Source organism: Perissodus microlepis, chromosome 18, assembly GCF_051167445.1.
Source record: "Perissodus microlepis isolate ML-2025 ecotype Zambia chromosome 18, ASM5116744v1, whole genome shotgun sequence".
Classification (NCBI taxonomy): domain Eukaryota; kingdom Metazoa; phylum Chordata; class Actinopteri; order Cichliformes; family Cichlidae; genus Perissodus; species Perissodus microlepis.
In genome coordinates, this window is record NC_140478.1 from 24,475,617 (window position 1) to 24,500,360 (window position 24,744).

Sequence of the window (24,744 nt, forward strand, 5' to 3'; positions counted from 1 at the left end):
TTTGAGTGAGAAAAAAGAGACAAAACCAAAAATGTTCTCAAATTTTGGACCAGTAATACAATATCTGTTTTTTTAATGGCATCTTATTTTTACAGTTATGGATATTTAAAATGCAATGAGAAAATAACATATTCAACCCGAAAATACAGAAAATGTACTCCCCAAGAAAAATATGAGAAGGTGAAAAATACATTTTTTTCTCTCTTTGGATTTTGCACTTCACTGGGGAAGCTTAAGCACCCTCTCCACGCCCATATAATATCTAAATGGGCGGGGTGAGTCCAATCTCTGGACACACTTCCAAACACTCCTCCGGGGCGCAGCACACAGGACGCACAGGAGACGCGCGCTAAAGTAAGAAAGCCTTTTGAACTCAGCACCACAATCTCTGATTGTTTCAGGGTGGCTCGCTGTAAAGTTTAGACTTTACTTTGATTTCCAGAGGATTCTTTGTTCGGATGCGAAAGTACAGCGGGCTTCTTATTCTCTCCCTCTGCGTATCGAGAGCATTCTTCATATGATGCTCGGATTTTGCAAAAGTGTTTTCTCCACGCTTTGGATCCAAAATGTGAGGATTTCTGTCGGAATAACTACGGACGCTGAATAAAGGGAAGCCTGATCTCCGTTGTGACCAGCGTGAAGCTCGTTTTAATCCAACCAAGTCTGAAATGGGGCCGTCATCTAAGCTGCTTCTTGTTGCTTTTTTGGGTAAGAAACTTTTCCCCATGTGCTAGTGTTTGTTATTCTGAGGTTTCATGCGCTGCAACAAGTGTCAGTGTTAAAAGATTTAAAAAAAAACTGAACGAAAAGCATGTTTTACTCCACGTGCGCTTGGAAACATGTCCATGTGTTTTGTATTTGTTTTTCTATACAAGCTGTACAGTTAGAACAATTTCAGACGGTCATTTAAGTTAATTTATTTACTTTGCTAATCATTTAAATAATAATAATGGATTGGATTTATATAGCGCTTTTCAAGGCACCCAAAGCACTTTACAATGCCACTATTCATTCACTCTCGTATTCACACACTGGTGGAGGCAAGCTACAGTTGTAGCCACAGCTGCCCTGGGGCAGACTGACAGAAGCGAGGCTGCCATATCGCGCCATCGGCCCCTCTGGCCAACACCAGTAGGGTAAAGTGTCTTGCCTAAGGACACAACGACCAGGACAGAGAGCCCGGGGATCGAACCGGCGACCTTCCGGTTACAGATACGCTTCCCAACCCCCTGAGCCACGGTCGCCCCACATATGTAAGATGTGGGTCACTCGTAGATTAAAATTCCCTTCATCACACCTGTTCACTATCATGGCTTGATGTTTGCCTCCATTCAGGACAAACTTTGTATTAACTTTGCGCCTTATGCCATAGTGATGTATAAAGGTTAGAAGGCAATAAAAATCTTCCCCGAGGCTGCTGGGCAGATGAAAGCGCTGCGAGAGTTAAGAGCCACTTAAAACATCCAATCCTGATGAAAACCCTGTCTGAGCAGCAGAGGATTATGGGACTGCAGTTGACCCAATCCATCTGTTGCCAGTGACAGTGGAAGGCAACTTTTGGCAGCAACTTCAAATAACCTGGTTGAGATAAAAACGACATTTTGGGGTCCACTTATCCTTAAGTGTGTTTAAGTGAATCCGAACGTTCAATTAAGTGGTGTGTTATTGCAGCCTTTCAGAGTGGCAATGAAAATGCACTGTCAGGCTAGATTAGAGTGCGCTGTAAATTTACTGGGAGAGAAAACCTCAGCGTCTCTTTGGAGAGCAAAACGGAAAGGTTAAAAAAAAAAAGCCAAGAAATGGACCCACGGAAGAGCAGCTGCTTCTATTTCACCTTTTTACTGAATCTAATCTAGCCTTCTGCTCAGTGGCCCTCAATGGAGCCATGAAGTTTTCATTGTATCTGCATATAGATATTGTCTTAATTGACAGCTTTACTTTAATGTTCATTTCAGAGTAGTTGCTGTTGTTTTTTTTATCATTATATTCTTTTGTGTGTGGTGGGTATGTGGCTATAGTTTCTTTCAATTTTCAGAAAAGTTGAAAGAATAGAAAGTAGCAATAAAAAAAAAAATAGAAACACATTTCACCCATATTTGCTATAATTTGACTAATATTACACATTTATTGCCAAAATTGTCATTTTGGTTCAAAAAAGGGGTTAAAAATAGAAAAAAATACACATTTTAATCTCATGCTTGCCTCTGAAATCCAGATTGGACAGATGTGCTATTGCATTATAAAATCATAGCCAATAATTCTGTACTTAACATCACAGTAGTCACTGTAAAGTAACTTTTGTGAATGGTAATACACCAACAAAACTTTTCTGGAGACACCAGCTACGTTGCTGACAGACTGTGATTGAAATCATTTAAAGGAGTTTGTGTTGATGTCTTGAAGGTTCATGAAAGCATTTGTGCAAAATGCCTAAAACATAATATATCGTATCAGCTAGTGCTGTCAGTCTGCCGATGCATCGGTCTGGCTCTGCAAAAGCTGCTGTAATTTGGGGTTGCACTGGGTTGGATGCCAGTTACCAGCATTTATCAGCTGTTAAAGTGGTCTGGAAGTCAAAGCAGTTTGAGACTAGCAGATGTCCAAAGACGCCAAATAACCATTGCCATAATTGCAAAGCATCACTCAGACAATTTGCACAATAATTTCATAGCGAGAGGGAGAGTCGTGCCGGCATAACTGAGAGAGATGCAGTCAAACTGCAGCGAAAGGAAGCGAGGAAAGGAAGTAGGAGGCACAATTTGTAGCCCGGTTTGTCCCGCACATCTGTATCAGCAGCCAGTGCAGGAATGCAGTAAAAGTGCTGGTTGTGAAGTTTGGATGGCTTACAAAACAATCTCATCTCAAGGTCCATTTAGTCACTTTTCTGTAACTTTTATGTGAAGCATGGTCCACATCAGCTGTTGGAGGTGTTGTTGTTGACACTGAAATGCAGATGTTCACATTTCCATTTTCCCTCTTGAAGGTTGAGCTACGAAGAATCAGATGGCTTCCAAGAAAAATCCCCCAAAAACCTTTAAAGTGCCAAAGCAGCTGCTAAATACTCTAAAATGAGACTACAGGGGCCCTGTGAAATTCCTGTTCCATTCGTGTGTGGTCTATGTTGGTGTATTTTTTCAGAATTAAAAAAGTATTATTTTTTTATTAATAGTAATTATGGTGGTGAATTTTTTTTCTTATTTCTTCAACATTTTTCAAAAACAGTCAAAGGTTTGGATTAAGGAAATTGGAGAAGTGGAAGAAAATGGATGGATGTCTTTAATTTGTCCCAAAGGAAGAAAAATTCTGAACAAAAATAGAAAATGTATTTTCCAACATTTGGTCCAGAGTAAAAAAATCTCATCAACCTGATTGCCATGACCCCAGAGCCTGAAAATACCTGCTGTTTCTGATGGCTTTTCACTTGGCACCACTGTGATGTTGGCGATCATGGTTTTGAGAGAATTGTCTTGGCAACTTGAAATTTGTAGATATGCGTGTCCCACTGAGGAAATTTAAAACTGGGTTTCCTACTCCTGCCACCCTCGGGTAAAAACTTAGACTAGAAGCAATGGCTTTCCCTCCTGGCTCAGCCTTCTTAATGTTTAATGCTCACCGCTAGCGTGCATTACACCTGCTAAACATTAGCATTTTCTGTACCAAATTACAGCCTGTATGGCTGTGCTGTATCTTATTACTTATTTTTCTCTCAAGTTTATATAAGTTTACCTAAATGCATCTAAAATACAAAAACAGGGAGTCAAGTGTAGCTCAAATCTCCTCTTTCCTTTGACATCGTTTTGGCATTTCCCCCATGCAAGTACAATCTGACAGCTGGCTCTACTCTCTTGTTACTGAACCAAAGCAGTATTTTATGGCTTTTACTTCCTAATCTGTGTAAGTAACTTAGATAAATGTGTACTGGCTTTCGAAAGGTGCAATTTTCCTTCTGATCTCCAAGTAGAAAGCCTTTCAAAGTACTCAAGCACCTCCACTTTTCTCTTTTTTTTTATGTACTCTATAACTGCCCACCTCTGGATGTAGCTGCCCTGAAGTTGAAGTGTTATTTTGTCTACCCTTTTCAACTCCTGCGCGGTCACTGCCAGACTCTGAGATAACAAGAAGAAAAGTCCTTTGTCTGGTCTCTGCTCTGGAAATTTAGGATTTTTCTCTTCCCATAAATGCTGTACAGTCTCTCTTCTTGTCAGGGGTCCCAGCCTTCTTACCTCACCAGTGGGATCAGGCCAACTGGAAATGTTCGCCGTGGTTTGGGACTCTGGGAGTTTTGTGGGTGCTTTGATTTAGATAGAGCAGCAGTTTGGGAAAGCAGCAGCAGCGAAGGGCCAGAAAAAGTTTGAGTGGAGCCGTTCTGATTATTGCCTTCACAAACGAAGAGTTTAAAAAAAAAAAAAAAAAACTAGTGGAAGAAAGTCACACATTCAACACTAAAAAGTGTAAAGAAACAGGCGTCTGATGCCTCCTCTTATAAAGTCATTTTTAACAAGCTATGCATAACCTCCATATAATCATTTCCTCATTTATTTCCCTGTCTGAGTCTGTTTTCCATTTCGAGTAGGTCCACATTTGTCTTTGATGTAATGTAAGAAGATTTGTAACTGTGGTTCAAAATGAAGCTCACGTTTCATTATAATTTTGATATTTGCACAGGCTTCGCTATGACACTGCTGACTCTGGATCAGGTCTTTCTAACGTCATGACAGAAAGATATCAGCGGTGTTGCTCAAAATCTTATCACAAAGAAAAAAAAACATTTGACCACAACTTAGGAAAACATTGTTGGAGATAACAAATTATGTCTTAATCTGACGAAACAGCAGATTTTCACAGAAACAAAGATTTATTATTCTACTCCTTCATTCTCAGGCTGTTGCGTAAATCTGACATTAAGCTTCAGTAACCTTTAGAAACCACTCCCTCCTCAAAAAAATTAAAAAAGACTTAGTTCTGTCCTTTTTTTGTTTCTTTTTTGTTTTTGGGAGGTTTTTGGTTAATGAACTTATGCTCACACAGTAATGTGAGAAAAAAGTACACCAAGTACCATCTTGCAGATTCGTGTCCTACCACTCAGTTGAAACTCCGTCTCTGCTGTGCGCATGCTTCAGTGCAACATGACTGACTCAAATGTTTCATAATTCAGCTGCTGATCGGCTCTTTGTGGATGAGGTGTGAAAACTGCAAATTTCTATTCAGGATTCTTCTTAGTTCCACTTTTCTGGCTTATATGATGTTTCTGAACAAATTCCAGACCCAACTCTGCCAGGTAAAGCTAGAAGATCACAGATCTACCATTTAAAAAAAAAAAAAAAAAAAAAAAAAAAAAGCACTGTCAATATCAACTAGTATATCTAATTGAAATTCCCGTTCCAATCTTCATTTTTCTCAGAAAAAAATGATCCGATAGTGTTATTCCCCAGTTTTCTGGACAATCTCCGGGTCTCCACTGAGCACAAACTTCAAAAAACAATATGTTAGCAGACTGATGGATAAAATTAGTTTTACATATAGGATATAATTTAAAAAAAAAATCAGCAAATAAAATCTCAGATGAACCACAACATGACATATTACACTGTCATTGTTTAACAAAAACGAAGCCAAAACGCAGAAGCGTGTGACAAACTAAGTACACCCTCTGAGGTTTTAGCTTGTAGAATCATCTTTAACAGTTTTTAACTTGAAGTAATCGTTCTCTGTGCGACTTGATCGGGCTCTCGTTTGATTGCTGACGAATTCTGGCCAACTCGTCTTTACAGTTTCGTTCAGTTCATTGAGGTTTCCATGAACTCATCTAGGCACAGCTCTCTTAAGGTTCCACCACAACATTTCAATCAGGTTGAGGTCTGGACTTTGACTGGGCCGTTGCAACATCTCGATTCTTTTCTTTTTCAGCTATTCAGCCATGGGGATTATTTGACTGTAGAGTAGAGGAGTTCACGGTCAACTCAATGACTGTAAGGTGCCCAGGTCCTGGATGCAAAACAAGCTCAAATCATCACCTTCAATCAACACTGATATAAGCTGTTTTTTCTATTATATTGCCTTTGCTTTTTTGCTAAACGTGCTGCTGCGTGTTGTTGCCAAACATCTCCACTTTGGTCTGATCTGTTTGAAGGACACTGTCGAAGAGGTCCTGTGGTTTTCCTGTTCTTTCTAGAGCTAAGAGGCTGGCATACCTTCCAAACAAGCCATACTTGTTCATTCTTTTTCTGATTGTGCTGTCCTGAACTTTTAGCATTTAACATGCTAATTAAGGCCTGTGCAGTCTGAGATGTAGCGCTTGGGTTTGGGGGGGTTGCAATTTATCTCAGCATTGCACGGTGTGACCTTGGGGTGAATTTTCTGGGACGTCCACTCCTTAAAAGATTGGTTACAGTCTTGAATGTTTTGCACTTGTGAATAATCTTTCCGCTGCATAATGACAGACTTCAAACTGTTTGGAAATGGCCCTTCCCAGATTAATGGGCAGCAACAAAAGCTTCTCTGAGATCATCTCTGACTTCTTTCCTACTTGAACGCTCCACACCAGCACACCCCCGAACTGCTTTTGCATTTTCTCTTAAAAAATTCTTCTGTTAAATACATAATGGCACGGTGTACCACTTTATGTTCTATTCACCTAATTTATAACCGGGTAACAGTTTCGCAGCTAGATTTCTTTTCGTTTTCTTTTGGATGTGCTCAACCCTGAAATTCACCTGCTATTAAACCTGAGTGGTTGCATAAAAGTGTTAAGTGTGTTTTAGATTATACATCTCACCAGGTTTCCTTTTTTTAACACTCTCAAGCGCACACTGTTAGTTTTTGCTCTCATCATAGTGAAAACAAGCTGTTGGCAGCCGCTCAGATCGTTGCTGTGGTCCAAGCCGAGTGCAGGTGTTAAAAAAAAACCTTTATATACATACACGCATAACATGCAGCAAACTGTGAAGTGTCTCCTTTGATTTTTAAGATCAGCTACAGCAAACAGAGCAGCGTTACTAATGCCACCAGCTGAGTCGGGGGATCAAGTCTCTCCCACTGTCCAGTGTTTCCATTCAGCAGTGCTGTGATGTGGTGATTTACACACAAGCCTGGGCTAGCTCTCATAGGAGCTGCCCGACTGGGTGTAAAACAGCTGGATGGAGCTTTGTTCTTCATGGAGCTTTTGGCTTCTTTTAATCAGATGTTTTTCTCCCTCCTTCAGTGTTATTAGTCTCAAATTAAAAGCTCAGGGGCGACCGCAGTGGCATTCCTGGGCATTAAATGATATTGCCAGGCAAGTCGGGTCTGATAGAAAGAATTCATGGCAAAGTCTTCATATTTCAAGGTAGATTTTGATGGTATCGGAGTATTACATGGCATAAATCCTTGAGGGAATGTGAGCTTCGGGGCTTTTCTCTGGCTGTAGGCTTTTTAAGTACTTTCATTTCCGACATTTTATCCCTTTAAGCTCAGTCCATCGCTGAAGGTATTGTTTTTCCATGTGGTGCGTCAAGGGCACGCGGGCGGTGTGGGAACTGAGCATACAAATCGTCGCAATCTTCGTCATTTGTCTTGGTTTGTTTGAATGTTGTTGTTAAAAGTGAGTGGAAGTCGAAATTCACTAATTGGGCCTTCAACCCGTCTCATGATCTGCTCATTTTCATTCATACCAGGTGTTACAGGTTGTTGGAGCAGCCATGTAATCTCTGGCGATGACATGAGTTAAAATGACAAAATTAAACCCTCTAAACACTTCAAAGAGGCCTGGCAGATTGAAAGCATGAGGGAGACTGCTGTTCCGTTTGATCTCAGTGTAATTGGCGTTCCCAGTTGTCCTAAAAGCGGTAATTTTTTAGGAGGTAAAGATATGCCAGAATAAACAGATTCTTCTGTGGTTTATCCAGCCTTTCAAACTCAGTGACTCCAACATTTGATGTTCAAACGCTGCTCAATGGTAATTAAACAGCTGTTTACAATGTAATTTTCTGTTTGATTGTTTTACATTTGTTATTGTACGTAAAGGCTCGTCATCATCATCTTTGTTTTCTCATCGTCTTGTTCCCACAGTTTGGGTTGAAGGTTCCTCTCTTCACTACTCAGAAAGCCGCTCAAGTCGCCTCTATCCAGAGAAAACCTTTGGCCGATCCATCAAAGACTCCCAGTGCCAGCACATGCTAAAGCACCTTCACAATGGGGCCCGGATCACTGTGCAGATGCCTCCCAGCGTGGAGGGCCACTGGGTGTCCACCAGGTTGGCGTCTTTTCTCTGTATCTTCCCCCTAACTGTAATCTTTAAGAGTTTGCATTACTCTCTAGTAAGCTACTACTTTCACTTATTATAGTAAGAAACTCTTAGCAGGAGGTGTTTTTTTTTTTTTAAGCTGTTGCTTGTTCATCGAGACAATTTGAGGTCGGTGGCATCAAAATATTTTTAGGACACAAAGGCATCATTATTTTCAGTTTTACTCGTGTGACTGTGTTTAACCTGTCTACCCCTTGATTCTCAGGCACTCCAGGAGCTTGCTTAAAGCTTTTTTTTTTTTTGTTTTTTGTTTTTTGTTTAATTAAAGCTTACCTTACTTTCACTGTGAGTTGATGTGTGTTCACCACATTTCTTTATTTTTACACCCACTGATGTGGTTCACAGGCACATGGGAGTGGTTTGGAGGCTTCCTTTAAACTAATGGTTGCAACACAACAATGGGGAAACAGGAACACGAATAGTAATAGACAAACTCATTGGTTATGATGTTAAAAAAGAACAACAGCAAGTGGGTGGGGCTTTTGCTCTTTATATATAGATGTATAGATACAGATTAGTTTCAGCCTCCTACTGTCAGGTCTGACATGTCTGAGCTTCTCTGAATGCACCACCAGACAGAAACTTACGCTGATCTCATGACATTCTTCACAAACGAATAAACCAAAGACGTACAACCAATAAAAAAGGCTGAAGCTAGTCAATCTTCTGTGCAGATTAATTGGGTTATATTTCAAATATGCTGTTTGTGAAACTCAAGGCAAGGAACATGAATACCACTCAGCTCTTCACACAAACATAAATGTTTTGAGGGATTTTGTTTCTTTTTAACAGCCATCTGTCCTCTCTTTCAGCTGTGAGGTCAGACCAGGCCCAGAGTTCCTGACACGCTCCTACAGGTTTTACCCCAACAACACCTTCCAGGCTCACCAGTTTTATTATGAGGACAACCACTGCACCAAACCCATCTACACGCTGGTGATTCGGGGTCGACTGCGCTTACGCCAGGCCTCCTGGATCATCCGCGGTGGCACAGAGGCGGAGTACCAGCTCCATCGTGTCCAGATGGTGTATCACACAGCCACCGTGGCCAAAGAGCTCAGCCAGAGGCTCAACCGCAGCTGCCGAGGGGCAGTGAAGGGCGCCTGGGAACCCAACGCGATGTACGAGCTGGTGAGCGAGGAGGGCGACTACGACTGCACCAGAGAGCTTAACTTTGCCATGCATGAGCTGCAGCTGCTGAGAGTGGAGAAGCAGTACCTGCACCACAACCTGGATCACCTGGTGGAGGAGCTGTTTCTAGGAGACATACACACTGACCCATCGCAGAGGTTGTACTACAAGCCGTCCAGCTACCAGACCGCTTTGCAAAACGCCAAGGCAAGTCCCTAATGATCCTCCCTCGCTTAGGGCTTAGTGCATTGATGCTATTATGTAGCCTTAGACTTGATTCTAGAACAGAGTTTGTCCACTTGTGGGTTGTAATATTAAATTAAAGAGTTTTTATAATTACAAAACATTAAAAAACAAGTTTTGGGGTGTCCATAACTTTGATTGAACTATTGTTATAGCCTTAAAAGTCTACAGCTTTAACTTCTCACCTTGTTGTAGCAATACAGAAGTCTACTGCTATACTCCAGCACAACCTGTTGGGTTGTCTAAAAGCCTACATTTTTTTAAATCAGCAATAGTGTGACTGTATATAAAAGATGGCAACACTCATTAGTCAATTAAGTACCATCATGATGCATCAAGCTGAGTGTCATCACTGTCGCCATCTTTGTGTTTTGTAACCAGACATGGCGTGGATAGACTGTGAAACTCTTAGACACTGAACCCTCGCACGGAAATCTCATTCTGAAACATGCACCCTTTGATCCTCTTTTGACTCTAGTGGGAACTGTAATTTACAAAATGAACATTATGTTGTATTAAAGACAGCTTGAAAGTAGTAACTCAGCTCAAAAGCTGATCAGCAGAATGTTTGTTTAGCATTTTCCAACAGACTTTCTTTGCAACCAGGCTCCTTTTTGAAACCAGCAGTCGCCCCCTTCTGGGCATTAGAAAGAATGCAAGTTTAAGGCACACCCACTTCGGTTTCAAATGTCACAACTGGAAGCTACTGCCATCTTTTATGCACAGTCTGTGGTTAAGACACTAAGTTTCTCTGTCAGTAAACAGCCAGTATTATTTTAAAGTTGGTAAGGCAGGGACTATGTTGAAGTTTGTAGTTGTGCAGAATCTCTGCCAGTAACAACAGTTATTACCTGTAGGGGATAGCTGCCTCACTGTGCAGGAACCATGACTTACCAGTAGGAGTCCGTAGTTGAGCGACGGGAATGAGAACTCTTCCCACCCAGAAACCTGACGTTTGTATTCATTGGATCGTAGGTAGGGTTTTGTTTTCTGTCCCGAGCATGCAACTCAGTGTGCAACCTCAGCTGAACTCCATCCCTGCTGTGTTGACCCTCCACGCCACAAAGACCACACACACCAGATAGAACCTGAGCTGACCTGAAAAACATACATTTTAATTTGGGAGCTATCTTATGTATAATTTAACCAAAATCAGTGAGGAGACCAGGATAAACTGTTTACTAATTGTGTTTATTGTGTTTTAGAGGGAAGGCCTGTTGTTTTGGTTTTTTAGGGGGGGAAAAAATTACATTATTCTGCTGAATTATCGAGTTATTGATAATCCAAATTATTCTGAGGCGGTTAAGCCCATCTGTTGTACCTAACTGATATCTATTTAGAAAACCCTAGTCTGTGTTAGGGTCTCTGTGTAAGTCAATAATCTTGAGCTTAGACCTTTGCACACTAAATATTTGCACTGAAAGAAACCAGAAACTATCTACATACTGATTTCATCTCCACTGTGCTTACAGGATGTAATTTCTGTATTTACACTGCTGAAAAGGAGTTTCCCCGCTGGCTGAAACCCTAGAGTGATGTTTTCACTGTCACCCTCTACAGAGATTACAATGAAATCCTGTTCGGGTCCGCTGTCTAAATAAACATTCATATGTATGGGGATGATGGGGCTTGGTGTTGCTGATCAGAATGTAAACAGTGTGTGGGGTGACGAGCTGTGATCAGACAAGCTCCCCTGTGGCGCTGTAATGACCAGAGCTGCTCTCCTTAAGCCCCTCTGGCCTGCAGAGATGCAATGTGAAACCGAGCCTATCTCTGGGAGCAATCATCATGCGGTATTCCTAGAATTTGGATTGATGCGGCCATATGAATTAGTCCAGTGAGCACATACCAGCTCCGATCTTATGCATGCCTGAGGCTCAAATCAAACTGTTGCATGTGTTCCGTTTTGTCTTCAATCTTTTTGGAATAAAAAAAGGAAGTTGGACTGTTGGCGGAATTTTCAGTGACACTTCCAAACTGGGAATCAGTCCTAGAGTTGCAGCCTTGAAGGGAAAAAAGGGAGTTTTTGCTTCTGTCTCTTTCATTTCTGTTACCACTCCAGTTCAGTTAATGTCAGTGAAATTTCTTTTTAACAAACCTTTAAAAAGTATTCTCTTCCCTGAAACACCGCCAGTCCTTTTGTGTATTTTCGAAACATCCTGCTGTCAAGCTAGAACAGGGACTGTTTCTTTGCCAGGAAGCAGTTCCAATAAAAACTCTTCAGTGTGTTCTTCAGATTACTGAGAAACAAAGATTGTCTCTCAGTAACCTGAAGAGGGTTTCTGTTACAGAAATACTCTTCTTAATTTCTTTAAATGCCATCCCATCCATCCATTCTTTTCGCTTATCCTTTTCAGGGGGGAGCCTATCCCATCTACCATAGGGCGAGAAGCTGGGTACACCCTGGACAGGTCACGAGCCTGATGCAGGGCTAACGCAGAGAGACAGACAACCATTCACACTCGCATTCACACCTATGGGCAGTTTAGAGTCACCAATTAACCAAAACCCCATGGTATGTCTTTGGACTGTGGGATTTTCATTAAATGCATTAATCAAAACACTGCATGCATCTACATACAGAAGATTATTGCCAATCACTACAGCTGCACTTTTCACTTTAGATCATTTTAATCACATTAAAAAAATGGATGTAGTCTTTGCACCTAATGCTTAATTATGCCAGTTTATGTATGTTTGCCTATGAAGAACCTATAGAGAGCCTTTCAGACAATGCCAACATGCTCCCCTACAGTCCTCCAAAATCCCAAGTGCATGGTGCGCTATATGGATGACTCTGTGTATCAGTTGAATGCTGATTGGTTGAAAAATGTGCCAGAAAAGGGAAGGGAGCACCAGGAAAGTGCACAAGAATTGGCTTTCCATAGTTTTTAACACTCAGTTTGACTCCTCTGCACTGCTGGCTAATGGACCAGCAACAGCACAAGCAAGAGTAGCGCACATGGGTGTGCCCCCATCTGACAAGATGCTGTCTGCAGGTAGATGGGCAGTATTTAGCTGCCAGCACACAGCCACTGCTGTACCATAATTTCCCCTTAAAAGGTGAATCCGGTGTCAAAGTGCCTTAAAACTGCATTCTTTCTAATGACCAACAGGGGGGCGACTCTTTTAGGTTACAAATAGAAATCGGATCTGAAATTTAAAAATGACCCTGCCACTTAATCACTCATTTAAGTTTTTATTAAACATGACTTGATGTTTGTCCAGTTTAGTTAAACTGCTTCTCCGTGATGTAGCGGTAAATACATTCACCATACTCGCAAAATACCTACGGTTAGAGATTGGGTGTAGACAAAAGTCCCAGAGACTCACAAGCTGATATCCTCATGGCTCCAATCCTAAGCCTGAATGAATGGGATGGTGTCCGGCATAAAATCTGTGCCAAAACAAACATGCAGATCAGTCCACTGTGCTGATCGTTTGCTAAATAATGAAGTAGAATAGAAGATATGTGCTGCAAGGTTTTAATCGTATTCTCAGATTCAGCAATCTCTCCTCATGTTTAGGTTAGTTTAAAAACAAATATGGTGATGGCTGAAATTCCTATCTTGAGGGTGTTGTTCACAGACCAATGCATGATGTCATGTCAGATACACAGGCTGTGATTTCAGCATCTTTCAACTCAGTGTGCTGGTTTTAAAACCAGAAATTTCACTGCTTTGATTTACATTCAGACACAAACATAGTGGAGCATTTAGCAGCTAAAGGTATTTACAAAAAGAGATGTTGGAGACCAGAACAGTGCTCAAGGAATAAACACTGGACATGACGGTAATAAAATACGGTTTAACTTGATTTAATCCAGAATAGATTCTTTGAAACTCCACTGTATTTGAGTGGAAACCAAACTCTTGAAGGTGAACATTATTTAAAAAAAAAAAAAAAAAAAAAGTAGCTCCTTAGTAACTCCCTATTTGGGCAAACGTGGTCATTTGTTTCTATAATAACACAAAGGTCTACATTACAGGTATTGTTTTTCACGGCATTTTTCAGTTACAGTAAATTACGTTTTGTATATTTTCTTGGTAAAGCAGCAGTACAGAATACCGCACTCGTTCTTACTCGAAAAGCACTCAACTGGACCATCTCTTGAGGTTGTAATGGTTTCTTTTCAGGGATTTTTTTTTTTTTATTGCCATGGTGATGATCCAATACATTAATCTTGAGCAGTGTACCCAGGGCTGGTCCCAGGACTGGTCCCAGGCCAGAACATTTGCTGGTGCCAGCATGTTCATTTGTGGTTCCTGGGTGGAACTCAGCAGTGATGCAAGAGCAAAGCGGGGGACTGTGTTTTTAAGTTTTCTGTCGCCCCGGCTCATTGCTGCGTCACTGAGGCGGCGTAATGACCACTTGATAATGATCCTTGTTAAGAAGGGATCAGCTTTGGGGGGTTTTCTATATTGTTGCTGTTTTTAAAGTGTTGTGTTTGCTCATTTTGTGTGTGTACTTGTTATGCTGCTCTTGGTCATTTCTTTCATGAAAGTACCTCGAAACTTGAGCAATAAAGCCGGTCAATCTGAGATGAAAGGTTTTTTATGAATTCCCAGTAAGTCGTCTTACAGAAGGGATACTGGTATAGCTCAATGGATGCCAGTTTAAAAAATAAAAGTATTAGGACTGTCTGTTTTGCCAACAGGTCTCTACGGAAGGTTTTGAAAGTCTGATATGGTTTCAGTTTCTCATAAAATGTTTGCTCCTGGACATCAGCTTTCCCTGAACTATGTCCCAAATGGAAGAATTCAGCTCTAATGCTCCTTTATCTGCCATGACTTGGATTGCACCTTATTTGTGCGTCACCTCTGTTCAGTATAGTAAAAAAAAAAATGAAATGAAATGGGGGGGGGGGAAAAAGTCACTTATATGTAGCAAGGGTAGTAATATCCTCCCTCATTTCCTCCGTTTTTATTTTCTTCATTTCCAGTAAAGTTATAAAAGACTTTGCTTCTACCTAAAAGTACGTCCAGCATTTCATGGCAAGCCGGACACTGTAGGCTCAACGCGGCAAAGAAACCTGTAATGATTTCCTGTTAAATACAAGGTTGAACTCTTGGCTGGAGTCTTTGGTCACTGACACACTGAAAACCCATCCATGCTCAGATCCACTTAAACTTTTCATTCAACATTTTTGCTGGTTATGAGGGCATTTATCCAACTTGTACATCAAACATAACCCGTTTACAAGTAAATAAAAGGGAACTACTCTGATGAAGCAGCCTTTTATTTTAAATGTAGTTTTTAATTGAACAATTAACCTCCTAGGACCTGCCGTCCACATATGTGGACATCACATTTTGGGTTATTTAGACCAAAATACTCAATTTTGCTCTTCAAAGGCCTGATATCCACTTAGAACAGTAGCAGTATAATGTCCTCCTATCAAAATTTTAAATGAATATCCTCATATGTGGCTCTCATTTTTCTTAAAAACAAAAATAAGGTAAAAAAAAAAAAAATCTGGTAATTCTTTGTTTTTACATTCATCGGGCCCCAATATGCCCAAATATCAAAGAGAAATTAAAAATGCATGTCGTGGAAGAGTTCGGGTCTTAGGAGGTTAAATATTTAAATATTCTCCATCACCACCGGCTTGTTCATCAGTAAGTAGTTTATAAACATTTAATACATGCTTTATGACACAACCGTTATTATTATGTACAGAATTTCTTAATGCACATCATTGTCAACAATTGTAACTAAAATCAGAGTTTCAAATAAAAATAAAAATTCTAAATTTTCGTCAAGAAACGCAGTCTTTTACTCTCTGGTGTTATTTCAGTCTTCTACTGAAAGTCTCTTTGAACACTGAACTAACTGCATTTACACGGTTTAGATGAGGGCGAGTACAAGCATGGCTGGTCCTTGTTCTGGCTAAGATGAACCCTGTCACACCTGTGCACTGGGTTTATTCATTTATTTTTACACAAAATTTAGATTCATTTTTGGTTACTTTAATCTTTTTCATATTCTCATATTTTTCTTATGATTATTATAGATTCACAGGTGGCCATAGAAGACTGCCTCCATCTAACCCTCTCCCTAGTGTCCTCTGTCAGATCAACCCTCTGCATGTCCTCCTTCACTGTATCCAGAAATCTCCATGTTCAGCATTCTCCTACTCTGCACATGTTCAAACCATCTCTGCATTGCTTCTTTAACGCAGCCTGAGCCGTTCCTCTGATATGCTAATTTCTAATCCTGTACATCCCGGATTAAAAGTAAGCGGTTGTTGAGCTGCACTCCCAAGCAAATTCTTTTCATTTGAAACCTCTGACTTTCCAACTCTGCCCCCCGTCTCCAAACCATACACCGTAGCAGATCTCATTACCATCTTGTAAACCTTCATCTTCACTCTTGCCGCTATCCTTCTGTCTTAAATCACCCCTGATGCTGCGCTCTCTTCCTCACCTCTCCTGTGCACTGTCTGTTGCTTTGGATGATTTACCCCAAGTATCTGAACTCATCCACGTTCACTCCCTCTGCTCCTGAACATTTTCCCTGGTACACCTCACCGTCTCACCAGGCAGTTTAAATCATTAGCTGCAGAGCTGATATCTGTACAGTTATGTCCACTAATCAAGAGAGGATGAATTACCCATAATCCTTTGTGAATGAGGCCATCTGTGATTTAATGCTCTCCTTTATGCACTTTACTCTTTATGCTGTGGATGTGGGAAATAAACTCCCTGGTCCATCTCTCTCTTCATCCATTGTCCAAAGTGAGCATTTTTTTTTTTCCTTCATAATTGATGATTACGATTACAACAGTTAAATATTGCTATATTAATGAAGCACCTCCAGTCCCCCACTCACAACTTTTCTGGAAGAAACTCTGAGCTTGTAGTGTCATTTTGTTTGATTTATATTTTCAGATAACATTATCAGGAAAAGAAGCAAAAAAACAAACAAACCCTGCACTGGTTTAAATCATCAGTAGTGTCATGATATATGGGACAGATTGGTATCAGTAGGAGGACATATTCATTGTTAGGCCAGACAGGAAGTCTGTATTTTATGGGCTCTGAGTCCCTTCAGATACAAAACATTTTCCACACCTGCGACTGAAACTCTCCGGATTCCGGCTCTTTTTCTTATGTCCACACATATATATGCTAAAATATACGCACATGCTGTATTTTCCTCTCTCCATATGCAACTCTTATATAAACACACACATAGTGCACAGCTTTTAAAAACACACTGTTCTCTCACACATACACTGGTGGATTCTGGTGGGAGGCCTCCCTTCCAGTCGTCCCATTAACCTTTCGCTCTGAGGCGGTTATGGAGCTGCAGTGGGATTATCTCATCTGCAGGATGTAGTGATACTCCAGCTTTTTCTCCTCATTTTACCGTTCTCCATTTCTTTCTTTCTTTTAAAACTCCCCATAAATCTCATGCAGACATAATGTTGTCTGGGAAAAAGAGCAATTGAGTTGAGAAGGTCAGGTCTTAAATTTTGACCACCCTCAAATAACAAAAAACTCAATTGGTTCCCTGGAGTTCAGTCTTTGGAAGAGATTTTGTGGAATATGGGATGTAGATTTCCAGCTCTGAGTCTGTTGGAGAACCCCGGCTGTCCTGTCTGTGGACACACGCTGCTCCACCTGACTGGTGATATTAACTGAATATGATTAACTGGGTTTTTTTATGCATGTACAAACCTGTGTGTGTGTGTGTGTGTGTGTGTGTGTGAAGCATTAAAACTCAGCATGCTGTTTTCTGTGTAATGGCTTTAAGTAGTCCCGACATCTGTGTTGTACTGTGAAACAATGTGTTCTCTTTGGCACCAAACACTCCAGAGGGTCAGACTGAATGAAATAGTTTCCTTACTTTCCTCGGAACAGATTCCAGTAGTTCTGTGTGTGAATTTCATGACACAATGTGCTGATGTCATGAAAGGTTTTCAGGACAAACAGATTTCAGTGAACATGCTTCTGTTTTGTCTTTTGTTTGAGTAGCAGGCTAAACTTTGAGTTTGTGAACAGTTTGCACTATAATAAGCTGATTGTCTCATAAATGGTTCACTTTTTATGACCACTTCTTGTGGAGCCCAGAAATCTTCTCACCATCACCCACCTGTATAAATGTAAATGTTGGATGCAGTCGGACTATCGACGGTATAAAACACAGACGTAACCACTGTGAAATCACTCACTACCAGTGTTTTCACCACTGTCATCTCGTGATTTGAACTCAGACATGATGAGTGAGTGGAGTTCTGATTATTGAGATTTTTCACATGACGTCATGTTGTGTACCAATTTAGACATGATGACTGCCGTGGAAACTGGATTCAAAGAAGGCTTCTTGTGATTGTTTTGGTTGCTAGTAGAGTGTCACTGTCTTCTGTAGTTTTTATGATTGCCTTCAAATACTTGCTAACTGCTAGCCCAGAGGAAGTAAAACTTGGAAAAAGTGCAGTTTTAGTTCTATTTTAGGGATCAGTTGTTTTACTTTTAGTCAAGCAAATATCATAAGATTGTAGTAGAGTAAATACATATGTGTTTTTACCAGTGAGAGTTGTTCCACATGGTTTACAAAACCAATTTCCTTCGGGGTCAACCTTCAGGATCAATAAAGTTTTATTGAATTGAATTGAATTGAATTGAAAATGTCTTATTTTTATTGACATCAAATGTGAAATACCGCCATATGTCTACTCTTTGATTCCTCCCTAGTGTTTACATCGTCTTGTCTCCGTCAGGGAAAAAAGTGTGCTTAACGGAAACTGTGACAGTAAAAAATTTAAAAATGGCTTTACAAACAGCATATTAAGCACTGTCAACATATGAAGAGATTGGCTCATCTTCCAGTGCTTTGTATCTGACAGTTTGTCACTGGTTAGACATTTAAGGTCTGGAATATTTAGACAACCTTCTAATATATTCTCCACTTTACAGTATATTTGCTAACAGCCTGTTTTTCTCCCCCTTTTTTGTTTTTATTTTATAGCTTCAGTCACCAATCCTTCCACTCAGAATCGGTTTAACTCAGGACACAGTACCCACTCGCTTAGTTTAGCCAATGGTTATTTGGACTGTCATCGCTTATGAGTCGCCAGAATCCATTTTGACATCCAATGGCCTCTGGAGGCCACACTGCTGTTAGTCTCTTCCTGTGTGTACATCCCTTTAATCACATGGTATATCCCGCAGAGAGCAGCAAAGACTTTATTGTTAGCTATAAGATTATACTGAGTACTTGTATTTCAGGCATCTGGAGCCTTTAAATGTTATTCTTGACATTTGCAAATCAGCGTTTGTTTGTTTGCTAGTAGACCTCGCCATCTTTGGCATGTTGGCATTTTTGTTTGCACATTATTGGCACGATCTGTCAATGCAAACACAATGGATGCCCTCATGTAACGTTTTGCAGATAATCCAGGTTTTGCCAAAAATAACTACTTGAGGGGATGACAGATCTTTTGTCCAGTATGTTGACAATTTTTCTGAGACATCTGTTATTCTGTTTCGTGGACACACATCTTTGGCGAAATGTGATTGGGTGCCGATTTCAGTGCATCTTTGTGAGCTGGGTGGATACACTGACCAGCTGTGCAGGCTCGCTTTTATGGAGATCTGAGTTGATGTTGGACAATCGGTGTTGGCAACAATTCATGGATTGTTTTTTTGTTCTTTTGCCCTTTATGCACTAATGTTATTGCAGTTTGTGGTATCTTCAGGCAGTTAAATAAATTGTGTTCTTTTGCGGTGTAGACACACATAACTTTTTTTTTTTTTTTTGGTACGAGTTTTTCCAAAAAAAAGAATCATGATCCTCTTTGAGGGACAAGCTCTTCACGTTCCGCCTTGCCAGACATCTGATTTCTGTTGTCTTTGAATGCATTGTTACTCATCCAGACTAGTCCAAGAAACATCCAGCTGAGCTCTGCAGGAAACAGCTGTGATGACACACGAAGGATTTAGGAAGTTTTATTTATTTATTTATTTATTTATTTTTTTCATTCCAAATAGCAGAGCATATATCTTCTATATCACTCGATTATGCTCATTTAACTGTGGGAAGCCAAAACTGCAATTGTGACTAAAGCTTGACTGACTGAGATTTATAGTCCTAGTTTGTATGTTTTCAGTAAATATGACTTTAGTGCTTTTTTTTTATATCTAAACTTACTATTGGTAAAATTAAATCAGTTGTTATGAGTTTAATTTTTTTTTTTTTCTTTTTCAGAACCACGACCACAGCTGCATCGCCTGTCGTATCATCTACCGCTCGGACGAGTTCCACCCTCCCATCCTGCCGCCGCGGGCCGACCTGACCGTCGGGTTGTACGGTCAGTGGGTGAGCCAGCGCTGCGAAGTTCGCCCGGAGGTCCTCTTCCTGACCCGCCACTTCATCTTCCACGATAACAACCACACCTGGGAGGGCCATTACTACCACTACTCGGACCCCATCTGTAAACACCCCACCTTCACCATCTACGCCCGTGGCCGCTACAGCCGAGGGCTTCACTCAACCCGCGTCATGGGCGGAACAGATTTTGTCTTCAAAGGTAACTTAGTGGTGTAGTTGCATTTTTACCGTAATGCTGTTTCTTAAAAATACTACCAAACCCTGATTTTGAGGGATTGATACAGTGTAGTTTAAACACAGTCAAAATGTTCCTCTACCAGTTCCTAACATTTTTGGCGTGCTCACTTTGAGCAGTGTTTGAATAAAAAGGTTAAACTGTTGCTTGTTTAATTAACTGGTAGTCGTGTTATGAGCCATGTGAGCCCTATTGACTTCGCGGATACAGTGTTTTCACAATCGATAGAAGGGAAGGACAGAAATAAGACCAAGGTTGTTTCAACAAGCAGAATAAACTGGTTCAATGACACGTCATTTAAAACTCAAGTCTGTCTATCTACCATTTGGAGACAGGCTGTATGAAAGATGGATGTACCTACCCTAATATCGACCATTGGTTTGTGAAGTCTCACTTTGAGGCCTCAAGATCTTGTTGTTGTTTTTTTGTTTAAACCTGATATGATGAGTGAGTGTGTCCCTTCTGTGTTAGCGTCACTTTTTAGATAAAGAAAGTAGTTCTTTGTTTCTTTCCCACATTTCTTAAAGATGGGGCACCCTCAAAGATATGGAGTTTTAGTAGACTTTACTTTCTAAAAAGCGATGCCCATCTTGTATACTGACTGTGCACAGAGCGCAACAATGTTACTCTAGGGCAGGGGTCCCCAACTCCAGACCTCGAGGGCCGGTGTCCTGCAGTTTTTAGATGTGTCCGTGATCCAACACAGCTGATTCAAATGGCTAAATTACCTCCTCAACATGTCTTGCAGTTCTCCAAAGGCCTGGTAATGAACTAATCATTTGATTCAGGTGTGTAGACCCAGAGTGAGATCTAAAACCTGCAGGACACCGGCCCTCGAGGCCTGGAGTTGGGGACCCCTGCTCTAGAGCTCTGAAAACAAGAAATGGCCAGTCAGGGTTTCAATAAGTAATACTTGAGAGACAAAAGTTCAGGGCTTCAGACTGCTTTAAAACTTTTAGAGAATTTGGCTGTGTGTGATGTCAGTGAGAGCTGATATCCATCATATGCTCATATCAGGCTCACAGCTCTGGCTGCGAGAACAGCAGTTCCACCACCTGCTGATCAGACCTTCTGCTTGAGCAAAGTTGGCTTAAAAAGAGGGGAAATAAAACATTTTGAAAAAGGATGGAATTTGGGGCTTCCTCACACACTCAGTGCGAGATAAATTTGTGTGTTTTTGAGCTGTGAATCATGCAAAGCTACTCTAGTAGTAATAATAATAAAAAGGCTTAAAATAAGCACAATAGATCGCTTTAAAGGTCTTCTTATGTCATCTTCTTTTAGTGAACCACATGAGAGTGACTCCCATGGACGTGGCCACCACATCCCTCCTCAATGTCTTCAGTGGTAATGAGTGTGGAGTGCAGGGGTCTTGGCAGGTCGGTGTGGAGCAGGATGTCACCATAACCAATGGCTGCGTGGCGTTGGGCATCCGGCTGCCGCACACAGAGTATGAGCTGTTCCGCATGGAGCAGGACGCTCATGGACGCTACCTGCTCTACAACGGCCAGCGCCCCAGCGATGGCTCCAGTCCGGACCGCCCGGAGAAGCGAGCCACATCCTACCAGATGCCCCTGGTCCAGTGTTCATCCAGCAGCCAGCCATCAGATTCCAGCCAAAGGGATGACACAGACAGGCCTCCGTTGCACCCCAACGGCTGCACGGGATGGCACAGAGGCGGGAAGAAACGCGCCGCGCTGGCCATCGCCGCGTTCGTTACTGCTCAACTTCTATTCTGGCAAAGCTAGAGAGCAGGTTGAGTATTTTATCCACAAAGACACAAAAGAGGAGGAGTGTGGATTTATCAGAGACCCAGAGGGGGTCACAGCGACTGCAGTGGTAGACTAAGTTTACATTTGTTGTTTTAATGAGTAAAGGAGCATAAAGACTGGTCCCTAAACCTCTGAACTCTTTACCAAAGACTTGAGACTGCTGCACCACAGAAACTGCACTTTAGAGTGGAACCAAAGACTGACCTGTGTTTATACAAACATACAAAGATGTCTTTATATCCACACACAGACATGAGAATATGTTATATATGATCTATTTACCTGCGCCTGTTTTATATGATCTATTTAGCTTTGACTAGATCATGCTTTTTTCCCACCTTCGTAGAGAAACTCATACAAGAAAACATTTTCTACAGTGAAATTTTGACAGTGCTCTTCCCCACTCATCGGAGGACACGCTCGTCACCGTTTACAATAAAATGTACTCAACGTGTTAGAATCTCTTTTCTTCGACATATAGCCTTGAAGTATGGTGAAGTCGGCAGCAGGTATTGGCCTCCTATTCCAAATAATGACCAAGCTCTTGTCTTGAATGAAATAAAACGCTTTCATGTGCCAACAGTTACCCTCCATGTAATCTAGAGAGATGTTTTTGTTCCTTCACCGCTCAGACAGCTGCTTCCTCGCTGGCAGACACTCGACCTTGAGTCCAACGAGGCGGTTTTGTAGTTACGCAATGCTCACAGTGGGAACGACACCTGGAAAAGTGACAAACTACCACATCCGAGAATGCAGGAGATCACTTCAAGTGAGAGCTACATTAGTTTGTCCAAGTCATTCTCTATACTACTAATAAAGTGGATATTTTGGTTCTTTATCAATCTATTGCAACTGTGAACGATGACTGTTTTATTTCTCTCTGACGATACGCAAAGATCTAAAGGCAGGTTTAGATCTTCTGCCAGTTACTTTCTTGATTAATTGTTGAGTCTATAAAACCTGTGATCAAATGGCCTTAACATTTAATAAATAAACATTCAAAGAGGTCCACTTCTATTTAAAACAAATATGAAAGCAGTGAAATCCATATGAGATGGAAACTGGACATTTGGAAAAATAACCTAAAACTTCCCTGCAATGTATTTAATGTTAGCTCTGAAATGATACTGCCAGTGATTTTACATTTATATTATAATTGCTATTAATGGAACTGGAAATCCATGGATTTATTGAACTACAACCTCTGGGCTCGTACTACAGGAAGGATTTTTACTACGTTACTGTCTTTGCATTACTCCCTTTTCAAGCATAAATAGGAACTCATTTGTCAAGGTTAAGACGATTATCCTTTCTTAAAATAAAACCCTTAAATTTTGGGAAATCTACTTAATTGTGTAATAAAATGACAATTCTATGATTTACAGTCACTAAAAACTGTTTTTCTCTTTTTAAAGGGTAATACTTCAGTATGCTAGTTTCAGTTTCACTCCATCCATTCTGGAAACTTAAGCTATTTTTCAGTGATAAATCAACAAGCACTTGGATGCGTTTCAATTTGATCATAATTAACTGTTCACGCTTATGATACCTCATCGGTGAAGAGCGGAAACTTTACATCTCTACAACCAAAAATAACTAATTTTTGGACAATTAAAATGTTTTGTTTTGCTTTTGTATACAAACTCAGTGAATTTTTAAAATCAAACTAATGTCTGATTGAAGTGCTGACTTCAGCTCTGAGGTTTAATGAAAAGTAAAGTTGCAAAGTAATTGGACAATTTGCTGCCCAGGTGATGCTTGTTTCCCTATTATCCCATTACAAGTGCAGAACTTGCATTTGGTATTAGTTCACAAGAACTCATGGAGACACTGCACTGAAAGAGGCCAGTGCTACGCTTAAAAAGTCTTGGGTTGGTTTTGCAGTGCTGGCAGGAATGCACAACATTGTTGATCTGATCACTCCAAAAGTTGTTTTTTCTTTTTCTTTTTTAAGGTAAAGAAATGTGATATTTGTGAGTCTCCAACTCCGTCACCTGATCTCAACCTAACAGTGCATAATGAGGGCAGAAGATCCAAAGTAAGCAGCAGCTGAAGTTATGTTGCAGTAAAGACCTAGCAGAGCACGCCAAGAGAGGAATCAGCATTTAGCTATATATGAGTTCTAGACTCCAAAAGATTTTTATCTAAGTGTTAGAAACTAACCTTATATTAAAAATTGTTTGTCCAATTAATTTTGAGCCTCTAAAAATGGGGGACTGTGTATAAAAATGTCTCATCTCTTCAAGCTTTTTGAATTAAAGCTGAGAATTTTCCCTTTAGTCACATCTTAATTGTTTGGTTTCCACTGTAGCTGTGTGAAGAAGAAAATCTACTGTATATAATCATTTCAGTGATATTACCGAAGACTCTCGCTGCGTCTAACACAAATAAGATGTTTGTGCAATCACAAAGGATCGACTGTGATGATGCATCACTGTGTAGTCAGCTGTGTTACCCGTGAACAATGTGGAGTTGTAACTGTGGTCTTCTAGCAAAGGCCTCTGTAATATAAGAAACAAAGGGATTAGTGTTTGTTGCTTCTTTCAGGTGGTTTTTGAACCTGAGGGTGGAATAAATTCTAAATACCTTAATGGGATTAAGGTCCTCGTGTGTGGCTCAGTATCAAAACTCCACTCCTCCAGTGGGATCTTTATTTCAGCCTTAATTAAGCTCATGGGGTTTCACTCATTATCATATGTTGTCATTTCGATCTCCCTCTGGATCATGGACAAGGATTGGAGTTTCCC

At 40.7% G+C, this 24,744-nt stretch overlaps 1 protein-coding gene across 1 annotated transcript; it reads left to right on the plus strand.

The window, feature by feature from the left end:
* Nucleotides 1-307: 307 nt before the first annotated feature.
* Nucleotides 308-22,583, plus strand: LOC146367936 (protein APCDD1). The gene is made up of 6 exons (XM_084911773.1): nucleotides 308-354; nucleotides 443-708; nucleotides 8,047-8,230; nucleotides 9,094-9,619; nucleotides 19,868-20,189; nucleotides 21,510-22,583. Exons 2-6 carry the CDS (start codon nucleotides 669-671, stop codon nucleotides 21,971-21,973), a joined length of 1,536 nt encoding a protein of 511 aa, XP_084767899.1. The 5' UTR covers nucleotides 308-354; nucleotides 443-668; the 3' UTR covers nucleotides 21,974-22,583.
* Nucleotides 22,584-24,744: the final 2,161 nt, after the last annotated feature.